Here is a 16879-nt window from a genome sequence, read left to right on the forward strand (position 1 = left end):
ACATTTCACAAAACATGTGATTTGTGAAATGTTTTTTTTTTTTTTGTGAAATGTCATTGTATTTTGACTCTCAGGGCCACCACACTTTCAATATTCACTAATATTGAAAGTGTCACGTGCACAAATGGCAGTAAAGTCAACACTGTACACCCTTGGGTCAGTCACCAGCAACATTCTTGTCATATCCAAAAGACATCCCGACAGACAGACAGACAGACAGACAGACAGAGAATCGTCTCTTTATAGTTAGCGTTAGATGCTGGTATTTGAGCAAATTATTAGCAATTCTTAGCATAGACAAATTAAATCAGTATTTTCCTAAGTGAATTACCTTCAACATTTAAAATGACAGGCACTCACCTGGATGAGGAAAACACTTTGTTGAGTGAGGGTAGTGTGCCTTGCTGAGTTGGCATGACATTTTACCAACCAGAACCAAGAAGAAGAGGAACATCTGTCAGATTCTTTTCTTAATATAAGCCTTTTCGTGTTGTTCATATTTTCCTTTATTAAAGCTGACTCAATCTTTTGTACTGGAGTTGATCAATGCTCCATGAGTAATTTTGACTCCCAGGCGAGTAGCGTGATGATTTAGAGGCTCTTGGTGTACAGCTGTTTCTGTGTCGAGCTGTTAGACCACAGCGTGTTTCTTATGCTGACGATGAAGTTTGTTTGTGAGACTTTGTGTCTGTGTTGATAGAGCTGAGGGATGAAAATGCAGAGAGTTCTTCAAGGTCACAGGCTAAGATTGTTGTCTAAGAGTAGCTTAGAACAAAAGCTTAGTACAGTGAAGTGTCATCACGTGATGGTGGTTCCTAGTTAGACTGAATCAATAAAGGCTGTCAATTTGAGAAGTTTGAAAAAGAAAACTACAATCCCTCGGAGAGTTTGAGGAGAAGATACCTCGCTAACAAAGTTGTGTTGATGAAGTGGAACACTGGAAGAGCCACAGTAATACTTTACAAAATGAAAATTTCCATTGTACTGGAAAAATTCCTCTCGTCCATCCTTTAGAGATTTCCTGCAAGTTCCCGGCAGAGTACTCACAGACGGTTTGGAAGAACATGAAACAATGGTCATGGCATGTGGCCGTAAAGTTACAAGCAAATCTGCACATCTCCACAGTTTGAAATCTGTTCAAATGCTGAGCTTTTGGAAAACGGAAAAATCCCACATTCAATAGTTCCACTATGTAAGCAATAAACAATGAAGTGACTATTCTCTCACAGAGAAGCCTCACCACATTATGTGTTTCTATTTTTAAGCATCTCTTAATAACTCCCACATGCATCACAATAATTTCACAGCAATAATGGGGAGTCATTTGAATAAATTACTCTGGAAAAGATGTTGGTTACCGTTTATTGTGCAACATTTAGCTGAATCTCACCATTTAGTATTCCATGGTGTTTAGAGTTGTGTTTCTGCTGACTTGCAGTGTGAGTGTGACAATGATAGGTTGTCACCTTAGTGGAATGTCAAGATGTGACAGAGACAGAGAAGATATCCAGACGCTGAAATGATTGCAGTGGTACATCAGTATGTCTTCAGTCTGCGGTTAGTTATGACATAACGATGCACGTGATCACATTGGAGAAGGGAATGGAGTGAGGAAAAGGAGATGAAAGAGATCGATGTGGATTCTCTTTGCAGACAGATCATGGTTACTGTCAAGAGTGACACGTGTTTTGAGGAGTGTTTCCTTACAAGAGGAGGGATTCTGTTTAAAAATTAGTGTTAGTATTATCATTTAATTTGATTTCAAAGGAGTATTGGCAACATGCATGAAAAGTTTGCAGCATGACCGTGGCTCATAACCACTGGAAAATTGGAAAAGAATACGGTGGAAAAGCCACCTCCCCCACACAGCCCTTTCATAGTACTAGATATGTAACAAATCCTGAACACATGCGCTGACCTTGGGGTAGATTACCCCAACTGATTTATCATATTTGGTTTTAAAAAATAATTAACAATATATTATAAGCTATGTGGTATGTGTCATCTCTTCAGGGATGACTGCATTTGGTTCTAACAGCATGAAATGTGCGCGGTTAAAGTCCCCAGTGAACCATTTGTCCAGTGGTTTCTCCTGTATGACTACATTTACTCAAAAGGTGGAGTGAAAACGATTCGTGGGAGTACAGGAAAATAAAAATGGTTCCATTAAAAGTACAAGGACATGGACTTTTACAGATGTGAAACAACAATACAGGCCAGTTTTGAAGGTTCAGGTTTGAAGGCCCAGGAAATGCGGTTGTTTTTGTGCTGAGGGAGCAATGTGTCAGCTCATGGTTTTCCATGTTGGTTGAGGAGTGGGGGCTGCACAGGCCACCCTTACTGTAGGTTTTCCATCGTGGTGAGTCCTCAGACATACACGGCATCCAAGGAGTCTGTCGTCTCTGTTTATGGAGACGATGAAACACAGTCCTCTGTTTTACCACAAGAAGGTTAATTGACAAAGCAGGCTTGAACCGGTTTTAAGATAATTGCTATAAAATAAGTATTGACCTATCTGGGAAGACAGAAGATCAATATAAAGTGCATTTACTGTCCCATCCATTGTTTAGTAAAAACACAGCTGACAAGAGTGACAGTCGCAATGATGAATGTCTTCCTTTGTCCATCCAAAGCCTCTTTGTTATGAAAGCTTTTTAGCTTTTGACTCCTGTGCCAGTTCTAGCAGCCAGTGTTTGTAGATTTAATGTAGGACAAGTGTTTTAGCTACCATCACATAAGCATCCATCTTTACTTTGGCAGGACATAATGCTAACATGGTGAGTTAGTTTTTGTGTGGAGCGAGGGCGTTTAAATACACATACGTCATGGTTTGCTCTGTTTATAAATGGTCTCTTCAGACAATCTGAAGAGTTGTCAGTCACAGCAATTTATACTAAATTGATTTCAAATGCTTTCTAAACTTTCTAAAACCTGCTCTGTTCAAGCCTGGTCACAAAATATGACATTAATGGAGCTTGGTTCATTGCAGTGAAAACTCACTTTTGCTTAATTTTCCAGCTGTCTTTGGAAATCCCATCGACACACAGTAAAATAAAAGGTGGTTTCTGCTGTCAGTGGAGGGGACTGCTGGATGCATTAGTTTTACAAGCCTGTCACCTTTCATTTGTCATTCCCTGGTGCACTGACGCTATACGCCAACACCGCCGGGCCTGATGGTGTTTAAGACAACATGCTTTTATGCGACCAGTTCTCTCAACTTGGTGTTTGTGACAGGAGACACACTTAATGTAGTTTTTCATAATGGCATGTTAATTGTTACTCTACTGTACAAAAATAATGTAATTCTATTTCTTTTTTGTTTCATTGCGAATTAAAAGAACAAATAAAGGTGTTGCTCAATAGAACATAATTAAAACCAAAGCTGTGGTTACCGCATGGTGGAGGCATGCACTGAAAGCTGTATGCTTTCCGTAATATTCACATTACTCTAAACTTTTTTAGAGATTTTTTTAATGTCTTAAAAATTGAAGTACTCCAATTAATATTCATACAGAATTTATATACAATTCTTTTTCTATATTTTATATTACAACACTACATTTTCCAGTTTGCTTGTTAAAGTTGAAAGTATATCTTTCTTTTACTCAATTAAGATTCCAAAGAATAATATACAATATAGCTTATTATGGGTTTATATTCTATGAGCTTTCCTCTGGCATGCTTCGATATATTGAAGGGCATGTAGGCTTTAGGGCAGGGGTCTCAAACTCAAGGCCCGCCACGTCATTCTATGTGGCCCGCGGATCCGCCAGCAAAAAAAATAAAAATACATTTAAAAAAAATAAAAATTAAAAGTTAGATTTGATAATAAAAATATCCCCATAGTCGAAATTCTGAGATAGAAAGTCTAAGTTATGAGATAGAAAGTCATAATTCTGAGATAGAAAGTCGAAGCTATGAGATACTTAAACACACATAGAAGCAGCTCTTCATAGGTTACATTTGACATGGAAATGTATTGTGAGTACATTGAAGTAGACTTTAAATGTGCCTTTACAACACATGAAATACTTCACTTGGGTTTGTGCAAACGCACCCTTGAAAGGATTTTAAGCTTTGAACAAAGTTATTGCAATAACTTGTGTTTGATATTTGTCTTTGCTATTTTCTTTAAAAGTTTGATCTTTGATAGAGTAATGTGGGTTTCTTAACCCTACATTAAGGATTTTGATATAATAACAGAAATGTGCTTAAATATATTTTTACATTTATATAACTGCATGTACAATATTTTAACACTTGAATAAACAATAATCAAATGCAGAGACAGTTATTTACCAATATGTTAGGAGTAGTTACATTTACACAGTCTTACATTTACAACCGGCTCTTTGAGGGCGACCATGATGCTGATGTGGCCCTGAGTGAAAATGAGTTTGAGACCCCTGCTTTAGGGGGATTAACCAAAACAAGATGAGCATTAAAATGATGCAATGAGGAGATTACCTTCCTGCATTTGACTGTACATGACGAATAATTCATAGAAAAGCAAGTGGCTCTGCATGCTAAGTGCTAATATTAACAGCTAATAAAGCAGTTTCCCCACAGTGACAATTAAGTGCGTGAATCACAATAGTGGCTCATAGTCTGTCTCTTGTTCTCATGAGAAATAAATGAGAAAAAAACTGAATGTCACCACAGGGTGCTAAACAGAAAATGGAAAATCATAAGTCTTAAGTTATGAAAATTGATATGAACATGAATACAATTGTATTAATGTGTATGACTGTTGTCATTAAAGCACTACTTTACTATACTATGTATTTTTCTTTATACCAATAGAAGTCAAAAAAGAGAAAAACACAAGCTGCACATATTTTATTGCAATGTAATAAGGTTTTAATACATTATATTACAAATATCTTTTATGTACAAACGCAATGTGTTGGATCTATTGACATCAACAAACCACTCAATTTATACAGTAAATACAGTGCTTGGTTCATACAAGCAAATTCGTGGATACCTGTTCAAGCAATTCAAGATTTCAAAACAAGTTTTGTTGAGAAAAAGAAAGCAGGACTTTGAGTAGAGTGTACCTCCTCAAATGTTGGTGGCGAGTTGATTTTGGTCTTAGATCTATTATATGTTGAATAAGCAGGCTGTTTATAACTTCAGGTATTGCTAGCAGTTGTGTTTTTCTGTTAGAAAAGAAAACGGCACTGTTTTCCAATAGTATATTTTGTCGTAATTAATAAAACTGGCCAGAATATCAACCCTGTAATACAAGTCAATAAATGTTACTGTTATTAAATTACACATTTGGAAAATGTACTTAGAATGAAATTAAAAGTCACCGGATACGTTTCCTGTGTCAACCTCATTTGCTTGTTATTGCAAAAACAACTTTACATACATACTAAATATATATTGTAGGGCTTTATTCTCTAATGTCAAATTAGGTTCTCACTCAGGTCAAATGAGAGCACTGTCAACTAAACAGGTATTTGTTTGATCAAAGACAGTGTATTTAAAACAACTCCTGAGCAATCAGAACATGTCTTTACTGAATCATGTAAAAGGGACAAAGGTACAGACAACTGTATAACGGCGCACAAAGTGCAGGAGGTACCGGTATATCAGCTCGTTTTGATATTGCACTTTTAACATCCTCTGTGTTTCTGTCATCCGGCTTGGTGTGGTGCCACTTAAAGAAGAAGAAAAAAGACTAAAGATTGCATGGGTTTTAGGAGCGGTCAAGGCTTGTGTTTAGTTAGAGTTACAGTACAGTATGTGTTCCTCGGATGCTTAGTGGAAGGTGTTTGGGTTTGGACGGATCATCATGACCACTTTCTTAAGTGAATAGGCTCCTCCTCTGAACTCAGCCCAGTAGACTCCATCTTGGTAGCGGCTGCGGTAGTGTCCTCCTCTGTACCAAACTCCATTCAAATTTGAGTGGGCACAAGAGTTGTACCACCAGCCTCCCTTCTGGTAGTGGGCACAATTGCCTAGAAACATTGAAAAAAATAAGCAAATCTGTCAGGCTACATGCATAAACATATTATTGGTTTTAAGCTGCCAGTTTGTCTAGTTTAATACTTTCTAGCGTTATGCTTTTTTTACCTGTATATGTATCATGGTCTCTGTCCAGTGTTGTGAACTGTTTCCCATTGTGCCAGGTGAGGGAGTCTCCAGCATTGCCATGATAACGGCCCACCCTTAGCTTGTAGAAGTCGGCCTCAGGCTCCACTCTGAAGCTGGCGTACTCTGCAAACACCTTCCTGCCAGACCAGTCCTCCAGCGTGACCAGTAATTTGTAGTTTGCCTGGTTAGTCAGCCAGTAGATGTTCTCCAGACCCAGCCAGTACTCACCATCAATATTGCCAAAACCTTGCTGTGAAGGCGAGTGATAAGAAAATCAGATTAGGAAATCATTTCCACGCACTCGGGGGGGGCATCCCTGATCCGATTCCAGCCTTGGGACTTTTGTTGCACGTCATAGCCCTCTCTCTCTTTCCCCCATTTCTACACTGACATCTCTCAAAATAAAGTTGTTTATCTTTAAGGAGCAATATTATAAATGGACCCTCTGCGTCAAGTTTAAAGCTAGCATGGGGTGTTCAGATTTCCACTATTATTTTGTTATTGAAATCCCAGCAGGAAAAGTGTATACAGTTAGGAATCCAACATACTGGATGCTGTCTTTCTGCTTTGTTTTGGCTCCGATCATACTGTAAGTTGGTTTGTGGTATCCCCTACCCTACACATGCTTTGAATCACGGAGTCACCCCTTCAGATGAGTGCACAAATGCAATTCCAGATCTCCTGTGGTTTAAAGGGTTTTGTGAAAGTCTTGGATAGATCACAACTGTTGCCTTTAGCTGAGATTCAACCAGGACCCATGTGGATGATTGGCCAGCAAACAGTGAACTGCTTCTCCCTGTGTGAGGGGTTTCCCTTTCAAAAAGTTAAAGAAGTTCCCCTGAATAAAAATTAAACTACTCCACAGCCTTGGATATCACGTACATTGTGATGCAATATTCAGAGAATAAGGGTTAATTTTCCAGAACATCAGTAATGCTGACACAATTAATGTGCAGTCAAGTCCAATATGCCCACATTTCTATTACTGTGAACTCATTCATAAAGACCAACTGATGTTGCAGGAATTAATGACTCACGGCTTTGGCAGTAACCGAGGCTGTTACTACATCAGACACTTTGAGAGCTGAACAATTACCTATTCATTCATTACTGGTTCACATCTGGTTAGTGGCAAAACAACTAACATAAGCCACCTGCTTTCCCTCAAACGATGAGGTCTTTGATTTAGTGTGAAGTTGTCGCACCTTGTATGTCTCCCAGTTCCTGAAAAAGTTGACAGAGCCGTCCACCCTCCTCTGTATCACGGTCCAGCCACCTGGGTCGTGTCTCTGGTCACACCACACCTGCATAAGGCGGTTGGCATTATCTGGCTTCACCAGGTACATGCTGCTGGAAGTGTGGCCATCTTCCAGAGCCTGCAGACAATCCTTAAATGGCCCTAAAAAAGAAAGATGACAACAATACATTTACAGCATGTAAAATCCAGTCAGTTAAAAACAATATCTCAAAAAGTGAGAAAGGGAAACGGAGAGAAAGCCATAGTGACACGAAGAGCTTTTATACTCTGTCACAGGGAATCCCATTTTTCAGCAGAGGCTCTCACTTTAACAGAGGAATTGACTTTGGCTGCTCCTCTCACAGGGGAAATGGCTGCCGGCTGTGCAGCCAAAAGAAACACTGGCATGAGGGCAAAAGGAATCCTGACTACTGAATGATGAAACGCAAGAAAAACTTTCGATCATCTGGCGTGCTCTACACTGCAGGATCATTATTATTCTAGCTTCTTTCACTTAGGTTTTTGTACTTTATGATATATGTACACACACATCATTTTAGTTGGAGGCGTGCATATTAAGGGACTCACATCATGTTTAGAAGAAAGGATTTCTGGGACTAAATTAAATTACGGACAGTTTGTAAACCTTTGTCAGCCACTCAGTAAGTGTGCGGAAGTTTTTTCTGATATGACAAAAGTCGTGTGACGTAACAGTGAAGCATCTAAAACGTATGAAGATGCATTTCTTATCTACAGCTGGAAAAAAAACTGTGAATCAAAGAAGTAATTAAGCAGCATCAGCCATGCCATCTTCTGCAGAAAGAGAATTCATTCTGCAAGTGTTTTGATTTTGTGTAAGGTCGACATTGTTTTATTGGATTTTATGGTGCAAATCAGTGAAACCGGGTTTGCCTGTGTGCGATTATGATTTTACCCCAAATTTCAAACCTAGTAGATATGGAAAAACACTAATGGGACCACTGGCTCCCTGGCTTCAATTGACTGTGAAAGCGTTTAAGGTCCCACGATTTCACACTTGTGTGGTTTGCCAACTGGCCCGGATTACAAAGTGTTCAGATAGAATGGAAACCAATGAAAAGAGAATAAGGGGTCACGCAAAGGGGTAGAGGTGAGGGAGGGGTTCAGTTTGCAAAAGATAGAAAAAGAGGAGGTATACAAAAGAAGAAACAAAGCACCTCATTTATAATAGGAATAGTAAAAGTGTTCACATCATGTGAATAGCCAGAAGTTTGCCTCTCGGTAACTCTCACTTTTTTTTAATCGCTGTGGATGATATCTGTCTGTCGGCTCACTCTCTGCCATCCATTTACTCTCAGGAATGTCTGTTGAGCAGATACAAGCCAGAGAGCTGCCCTGCCCTGCCCTTCTCTGTTCTGCCTGATAAAGTCTGCTGCTCTGGTGGAACATATGACTGGTTCTTGCCTGGTGCAAATGGAACAAATGACATCACTGCCTCTCGGTATCTCTTTCTGTACGTACTTTACCGCCCCTCCCCTTTTTCTTTTACTTAGACTCCATCCCTCCGTTTCCCTCTGTTGCTCTTTCAGTTTTCTCTCTTCCTGCCTCTCTATTCCTGCATTGTGTGCAGCTCTCTTCGTGTTATGGGTTTATGTAACTTTTTGGGGTCTTAGTTGCATGACTATGGGCAGGAAATTACTTGTCGCCTTTCAAACATTCTGTACAAAGGCTGTTCACATGCAGCCGAGTGAAAATGGCAAGCAGTGGCACAAAACGTCAAAGGAAAACGCTCCCACTACTCATGTTGGGAATGGTTTGTTCCTTTTTTACACCATTTTAAAACTGAAGTTTCCTAATTAAATTCAAATGGGGAAAGGGAACGACAACAGACCACTCACAACTGATACCACAAAACACCCTTCACACCAATTTGGAAGCTTTATCATTCACTAACATGTGTTCAAGAGTCCCATGGGCTTGGATCCAGCAATCCATTTAGGCACATGTATTTGCTCTGCTAATATGCTTTGTGTTTTTGTGTGGGTTGAATCGTGGCAATTACTTGATATGCATCTCAAAAGGCTGTAGACAACAGCATTTCTGTTCTCACTGAGAGCCCTTTGCCCTGGGAAAGCGTGGGACGTATTTCAATTGGCATTGAATGGAAGAATGGGTACTTGGTGGTGGCTTGACATTAATGATGAAGAGGTTCACAACATAGTTAATTCAGACACACAATTCGTTGCTTGTGATGGCAACTGTTTTGGTAAGAATGCATCATGCCTCTTTGAAATGAATCTCTATTATCTAAAAGTTCATATTGCACTTTGTTAGACTTACCAGAGGGCTTGTCAGTGGTGGAGGGGCTGTGTGTGCCAGTGGGCATCGTTGGAAGAGGCAGTTGAGATTTTTGGTCACTCTGGATCTCGTTGCTGATTGGCTTGACAACTCGTGGAGGGACAGGTGGTTGGTAAGGCCTGTTGAGAGGTGGTGACGGTGGAGGTGGTTGAGACCGTGGTTGGGGGACCGGCACGGGACGAGGGGGAGGGCGACTCTGGCACTGTTGCTCCAACAGAACAATAACACTTGATTGGTTAGTGGCCAAAGAAGCCAAGTGCTGGTACTTGTGCTCGAGATCCTTGTATCGACTGGTGAGCTGTTGCATCTCAGAGGTTTGGTTCAGGATCTTGTTCTCCATCTGAGCCAATTCGAGGGCATTGTCTCTCTTCCTGATGATCTCATGGAGCAGCTGCATGTACAGCTGAGTGACTCTGGAGTTCATGTTTCGGCTCTCCTTCCTCAGAAGCTTGACCTCATTGACAATACCTCCGTCCACCTCTACCAACTGCTGCAGGGTCTCGATCTGCCTCTTCTGTTTCTGTAGCTCCACATTTAGCAGCTCTAACTCCTGTTTGTTGACCCGATTCTCCAGCATGGCCTCCGGCTCCCTGGAGTTGACACAGATGGCTCCGGTCACTTTTTTCTGAGGCACAATGAAAGTGTAGGAGCACTTGTCCTGCGGCTGCTCAGCTGGAGCACGCTTGGTCCTTCCAGCATAGAAAAAGTCTCTCTCCAAATCATCCTCACTACTCTCAAATTCTTGGGTCTTGTCCCTGCCATGGCTGCTGTCTGACGGACTCCCATGAGTCTGCTGGGCAGCACAGGCTAGTCCATAAACAAGAAGGAGCCGCAGCAGGACCATTGAAGGGGGCTCCATGTGTCCCAACTCACCAAAGCCTGAGGAAAATGGGAAAGAAAATAGAGAACATTATTGCGAAAGAAAAAGTCTTAAATGATTCACTTTGTTCTAGTTAGTAAGCAGAAGACTGTATGAGCACACCTATTCCGAAACATTTCCCATACTATCAGAATTGACAGCCCTCAGGAGTGGGCTGCATGCTCATTTTGACAGGGCATCAATGGAGTCCTTCACAGCTAGGCGGACTGAGATCAGAAGAAGGCTGCCCATCAGGTTACACTAGTGTTATCCTCCATTACCTACTAGGAGCAGTCGGTCACAGAAGCCCGGTGCATACACATCTATACCTAGACAGGGCTGGAGGTCATTACAGCTTTCAAAAATATGGGCTACTGAAAAAGATAAGATCTGAAAGAAAATCGCTCACTTACCCCGCTGAGCGCCACAGCAGCCGCTGTGACTTCCCATGACAGGAAACGAAATATATTCATGTGTTATATTTAAATCCAGAATTTGATGGCTGCTACACTGCAAGTATCACTTCTGGGATGAGCAAACACTGCTGTATTTACGTGTTATTCATTGAATACATCTGGTCTTGATCCTTTGTATAAATCAACTCTCCGCTATCAAAAGCATGCAAGACATGCATGTTTGAAAGTTACTAATCACTTCACTGCCCCTAAGTAAAATATTTCTTTTGTCTAATGATGTGCTGATCTCTTCAGTCAGTTACATAGCTGTTGGGGGAGTGTGTTTAGCTTAGTTTGCTGTGCTGGCTCAGGTTCTCTTTGGGCGAGTGCCACTGCTTGTCCTTGACACGCACGAGAACACTCCTATCTGCTTCCCTCTGCAGGCCTGGACATCTTTGCTTATGGAAAATATGAGACACTACCAGATGATGCTATTCAGGGAACTGCTTTAAATATCGATTGTGTTGCATCAGTCCTGTCCATAGCCGTTACCAAAGGAGGGAAATAAGTCACGCTCAGACAGTGAAAGCCAATTTCTTGTAATTTATGCGTCCACTTTGAACATGTGTTTCTGTTTCAACAGGATACAAGCTTACTGTAACCATAGCATACATAACATTATCCTTATCTGCCTCAGGATTTATTTCTGATAAATTGAGAAACTACATAACCCTGTCTAGATTAAAGTCTCTCTTACATTCTGTGTCCTCTATAACTAAACCTTGTGGCACAACCCATACATTTCCTCAAAAGTTAATGAGAATGAGATACTTAACTGTTACCCCCAGAAATCAAAGTGTAGACATTTTAATGAGAAAAAATAAGTGCAGGCAGTTTTTTTGTAGATGATGGTGGTGTTATTAGGGGATGCCACTGAGTGCTGAGGAGAATGTAACTCCTGTGCAAGGATAACAAGGCCTTGAACTCCTGGGGCACCTTAATTGAAAGCTGCTGCATATTGGATTACAGAGGGGTCCTCTGTAACACCTCCCCAGAGTCAGAAAGGGCCCGTCTAATCAGAAAGCATTATCGAGAGGCCTGTATTGGCTTGGTTTTGAAGATCCGTCCGCTCGCAACTCCTCACACATTATGTTATAGCCTATCTTGGTGTGAAAGATAATCTACCATCTAATTGTAAGCATAAACTTCGGGAAGAGAGCAGAAATGTTTTTGTCTTGTTAATCCGGGCGTGCTGCCAGCACATTAGGTAGGAGACATGGCGAAGAGAAATGCAGCGCTCTCCAAGAACATGACCCTTGGCACATTCGACCCTTTCAGTTTTATCTGTCTAGAGTAGAATGTGAACACATTTTTCCTTCCCGGGAAAAAAACAACCCCGAATGCTTCTATAACTGGTCGGTCTTTTTGATGTTACGGTTTACCTGGCCAGAAATATAATCACAGTCAGTGCAGAAGAACGTACAGTCTGCTTCTCGTTTGAAAGTTAGTTTTAAATTTAGTTTGATTGAAACTGTTTTCTGTCAGCACAGTAGGAGGTCTATAATTGCACTAATACTGCACACAAAGCCTGGCTGTATGACGTCACCTCAGCAAATGCTGATTGATTCAGTGTCATACATATTTTTTGCACCATGCAAAAGGATGCTTATCATGGAAATGATCTTAGTGTCTTCAAGCCGTAAAGAAACCACTAATAATAGCTTACAAGTAAGCCAATACCACGAATAAAGGAGCAGCCCAGAGCCTGTGCCTTGTAATGTGCTGATGACTGTATTTGGCCAGCGGCTCCTGTGGTTTCTCCCCCTGGACCATGAGCTCTGTCTCTGAGAAATGCAGAGTGATTTGCCCCTGCTGCGGAGGAGTCCCATGTTGGACGTCGTTAGCCCGGAATCTCCTGCTCTAGGCTTCACTACACTTCAAAGCTGAGGGGAAAATGTTTGCAGCTTGTGATGAAATGTGTGTTTGTGTGCGAGTGAATGCGGTGTGTGCGTGTCTGCGAGGGCTTTTAAGACAAATGGTGTTTTCAAATAACAACACTTGCTGGGCTTAGTATCCCAGGGACCTGAGAGAGTCCCATCTGCCCCGACTGAGACAGCCTGTTATTAACCCATCCCCAGTCTGCCAGAGGGAACAACAGAAAGCCTCCTCTTCCTTCGTCGCTTTTAACAGCCCCCATGGCGCATTGTTGTCCTAACATCAGTTCACTTTACAGGCTGCTATTGAGCAGCAAATAGCTGCAATGATTAACCGGTGTTGAGAAGTGTCATATGCGAGTTGTCTACTCTGCCCAGGCCCTGAAGATGAGCGAGTGGAGTGTGCAGTGAATAACAACTCTCATCGTAATTTGATTGGCAGCTCCTCTCGGGTGATTTCTTCAAGTCTGCTTCACACCAAAATGTTTTGGTTTTACTGTCTTCAGGTGGTTAAGTCTGTGTTTACACGACTCCTCCTTCTGGATTTTACTCGGTGTTAAATCAAGTGTGATGGGCGAGTGCAGCGGGTAGGTCAATGTGTCTCTGACCAGCGCTGTGCTCCAGCCTTTTTGGTCATGCTCAGCACATATTAATTAGAAGGTGGGCAGCCTCACTGGCTGATGTCTCTCACCCCAGCCCCTCTCATTTCAGTGTGAGCATGGCATTCCTCACATTCTTCGTCACCTCATTAGAGTGAGCTGCCATACACACATGGTGGCAGACGGCTAGACCCTCTCGACGCAGGACCACTACTCCCCTTATCCCCTCCGTTGCTACAAGACGCACTGTATCTACTGACGCAATTCATTCCCAGTGTCCTACTTTCTGTGTGATTGCCTCATAATCACATCATCATCATCCACAACAGGGGATCACAACACGACTACACAGCACCTAATTTGTCAGTAGCTGAAAAGGAGCGGACACTTTGGACAGGGCGGCTTTGTGTTGCATGTTCAAATTAGCGCCAACTCCGCTGAGAACTGGCAGTCTCCTGCATGACACCCAATATGTGTTGGATCAGAGTCAAATTCAATTTGCTCATGGTAATCTGCACTATTACATTGCCTTGAGGGTGACCTCATTCTTTCCTCAAGCATGTAATGCTTGTTAGCCTGAAACATGACATTTTGAACATGATCAACCTCAACTACCTGCTCAGTTTGATGGCATAGGACAATATTTGTTTTGACTCTCCATGGAGCAGGAGAGGTTTGAGTTTTTTGTTCAAATTTAGGTTTCGTTCTGGGTCTCATGCTGGTTGGTGAGTTCTTCCATACCTCACTTGTGATCTGTGTCAGACGGGGGAGGCAGGGGGTCTCGGGAATTGTTTCGATAAGTTCCAGCATTCTACCTCAAAGCCCCCTTATCCAAACACTACCCTGGCAACAGAAACAAAGACGGGATTCAACCGCCTGCTTCTCTGTCCTCTTGAGCCCAGGGGAACATCCTGAAGCTGCAGACGGCTTGACATACCGGTAGTCAGGTTATCTGTTTTTCTTTCTCTTTTAGAAATGAATGGTTCTATTTAGATATTAGAAAATAAAACCTGTCAGCATGTATCATACAAGGCTCTCGCTGTATATCATCTTCTACACACCCTCTTCAATACCCATGCCTTTATTTTGCCCCTTTAGGGTCCTGTGTTTTGACAAGCTGAGTGTTTTATCAGTAGTGAAGAAGCACTTAGCCCAGAGAGCCCGCTCTCCAGCATCCCCCTGCGCTGAATTAACCCTCCCCAACCAGAGTCATCTGTTCGGTTAGTCATCAGCAAGTAAAATGACCTTTTAGCACCAAACACTGAGTCAGATAACAGATGCTGCACGAAGACTGTTGACTTCAAGATCAAACAAAAATAATTATGTAAAGTGAAGCAGTTTGAGAGTCAAAGTCTGACTTCAATCAATTTAACTTCAGGACAAAATAACTGCCTCACCAATGATTCTGAGCTCACTAACAACTTCTGTTCGAGCCAAGAAAGGTCCTCATCTGCTCTGAGAGATTACTTGTTACAGAGAATTTATCAATGCAATGAATGGAAGTTATGCTTGATATAATGTAATATAAATGTGTGTTGTCCCTGTTGAATCAATCAATAAATAAGATGAATGTATAAATAAGTGTTAAAGGTTACTCAATGCTTACGAGATAGATAACTGTAGAGTATTGATGAGGCTCCCTCAGATGCCTTGCCCTCCTGGCAGAGCTGATTGAAGTTTCTCCCGGTAGAAAGTCATCCCAAGTGAGAAAGCTGCACCCCTGCGTCCTCCTCTCCCCCCTTCTGCGCTCTGCCTGTATAGTTACTCTTTGTCACCTCTGTCCATTCCAGCCGTGGAGGGGTGGTGGTGGTGGTGGTGTTTTAAAGCCTATTATTAAAAGTCCGTCATTAGCCCAACAGCAGCTTGACTTGCCAGAAACTCTTCAGCAAACATTGATTGTTTCAAGATCCACTGGAAAAAAAAGTTGGAGCACTTTCAGAAGACAAGTGGTAACTTAAGTTAGATAGTTTCCTGATAAATGGTGAGAGTCCAGGGCAGCATGTGTCCTGCCTGTGGCCCGTTAGGAGAAGACTGTCACTTTTCTGTGGGCTGAATCCATCACTTCTGCCTCACAGCTCTAAGAGGCTGTCTCTCTCAACTGCACCTCTCTCCCCCTCCCTCTCTCTCTCTCTCTCTCTCTCTCTCTCTCTCTCTCTTTCTCTCTCTCTCTCGCTTTCGCTCCCTCCTTGGTGCTTTTAAATGATGAAAAATCCTCTTGCAGTGTTTCACCAGGCAGACAAATTGAGCTCAGAGCCTCCCCCTCTCCCTTAAAAATGAACACATTCTTGTTTAAAGCAACAGCCTTCTTTCTCCACCCCTCCTCCCCATGGCACAAAGGAGATCCACAAGCAACACATAAGCCACACACACACACACACAGACACACACACATCTCAAATTTCCAACCCCTCTGCCCCCTGGTCGCTGGTTCAACACCACCACTATTTCTGGCTCGGACTGCATGGTTCTTCTCGCGGCGGAATGCCGCGTTGTTACACTGATCACATCCTAATTGGCTGTGAATGAAAGCTTGTCCCGAGAGAGATGGGAAGAGGCTGATAGATAGGAAGCAGATCCAGGTGTTTTGACCTAGAGCAGGTCTGGGTGAGCGACCACTGTGCCTGGTTTATAGTCTGGAGGGTAGATGTCTGAAACAGGCTGGATCTGAGTACAAAGCATCGTACTTGAGCTACATCGTGCAGGGGGATAATTACGTAATGTCATCAAAAGCAGAGCTGTGCTTACTTGTTCGTGTGTGTTGTGAGACAAAAGGATATGAAACACGATGTCATGTCAGAGTATGGACAATCCTGCCAATGCTCTATAAATTTCTCAAGCAAAGACTTGGATTTGGATACTGTTGCCATGGCTGTCTGTTGTTTTTGTGTTGTCTTCCTGTTTTCAAAACCATTTGAAGCCGTTGCCCAGCCAAATAATGCTGTCATTGGGTTTCCTGTTTCTGCTAAGATTATTAGTATTTAAAGGTTTTCTATTCACATAGAAACTTCAGAGTAGGATTTTCCTAAGAACTCAATTTCAACTTTTCTAGCAGCTACTAAAACCATTTCTCAATCTGGTATTAAATGCTTTGTCAGCTATTGAAATTATATCGTATAGACCCAACTTGGAGTAACACCAGACAGGCAACTATGTTCTTCAGTGTTTTATTATAGCTTTGCGTTAAAAATAAAATTTCTAAATTTGGCTGTCGAGCTTGTTTTACAACAACTAAGATGTGCGATCCCCCCTTTGAAGTATAAACATTCAATATGTTACAGATGGTGACTAACTTTATGTGCGTCAACTATAAACTCTGCAAGTGTCAACTATACGCACAAAATAGGAAAAGGAAAGGGTAAACAATTAACTATGAACTAGATATGGTTGCATGTCTCTCTCATGTGCATCACTGT

The 16879-nt window shown here is 41.8% G+C and overlaps 1 protein-coding gene across 1 annotated transcript; it reads right to left on the reverse strand.

Annotated features, from left to right (window-relative positions):
- Positions 1-4824: 4824 nt before the first annotated feature.
- On the reverse strand, positions 4825-15634 carry angptl2b (angiopoietin-like 2b). Its single transcript, XM_079161816.1, has 5 exons — positions 15073-15634; positions 9662-10558; positions 7311-7504; positions 6085-6355; positions 4825-5969 (listed from the first exon to the last, which is right to left on the reverse strand). The coding sequence occupies exons 2-5, from the start codon at positions 10536-10538 to the stop codon at positions 5770-5772; spliced, it is 1542 nt and encodes a 513-aa protein (XP_079017942.1). The 5' UTR covers positions 10539-10558; positions 15073-15634; the 3' UTR covers positions 4825-5769.
- Positions 15635-16879: the final 1245 nt, after the last annotated feature.

This window comes from Pholis gunnellus, assembly GCF_910591455.1.
Source record: "Pholis gunnellus genome assembly, chromosome: 6".
Lineage (NCBI taxonomy): Eukaryota > Metazoa > Chordata > Actinopteri > Perciformes > Pholidae > Pholis > Pholis gunnellus.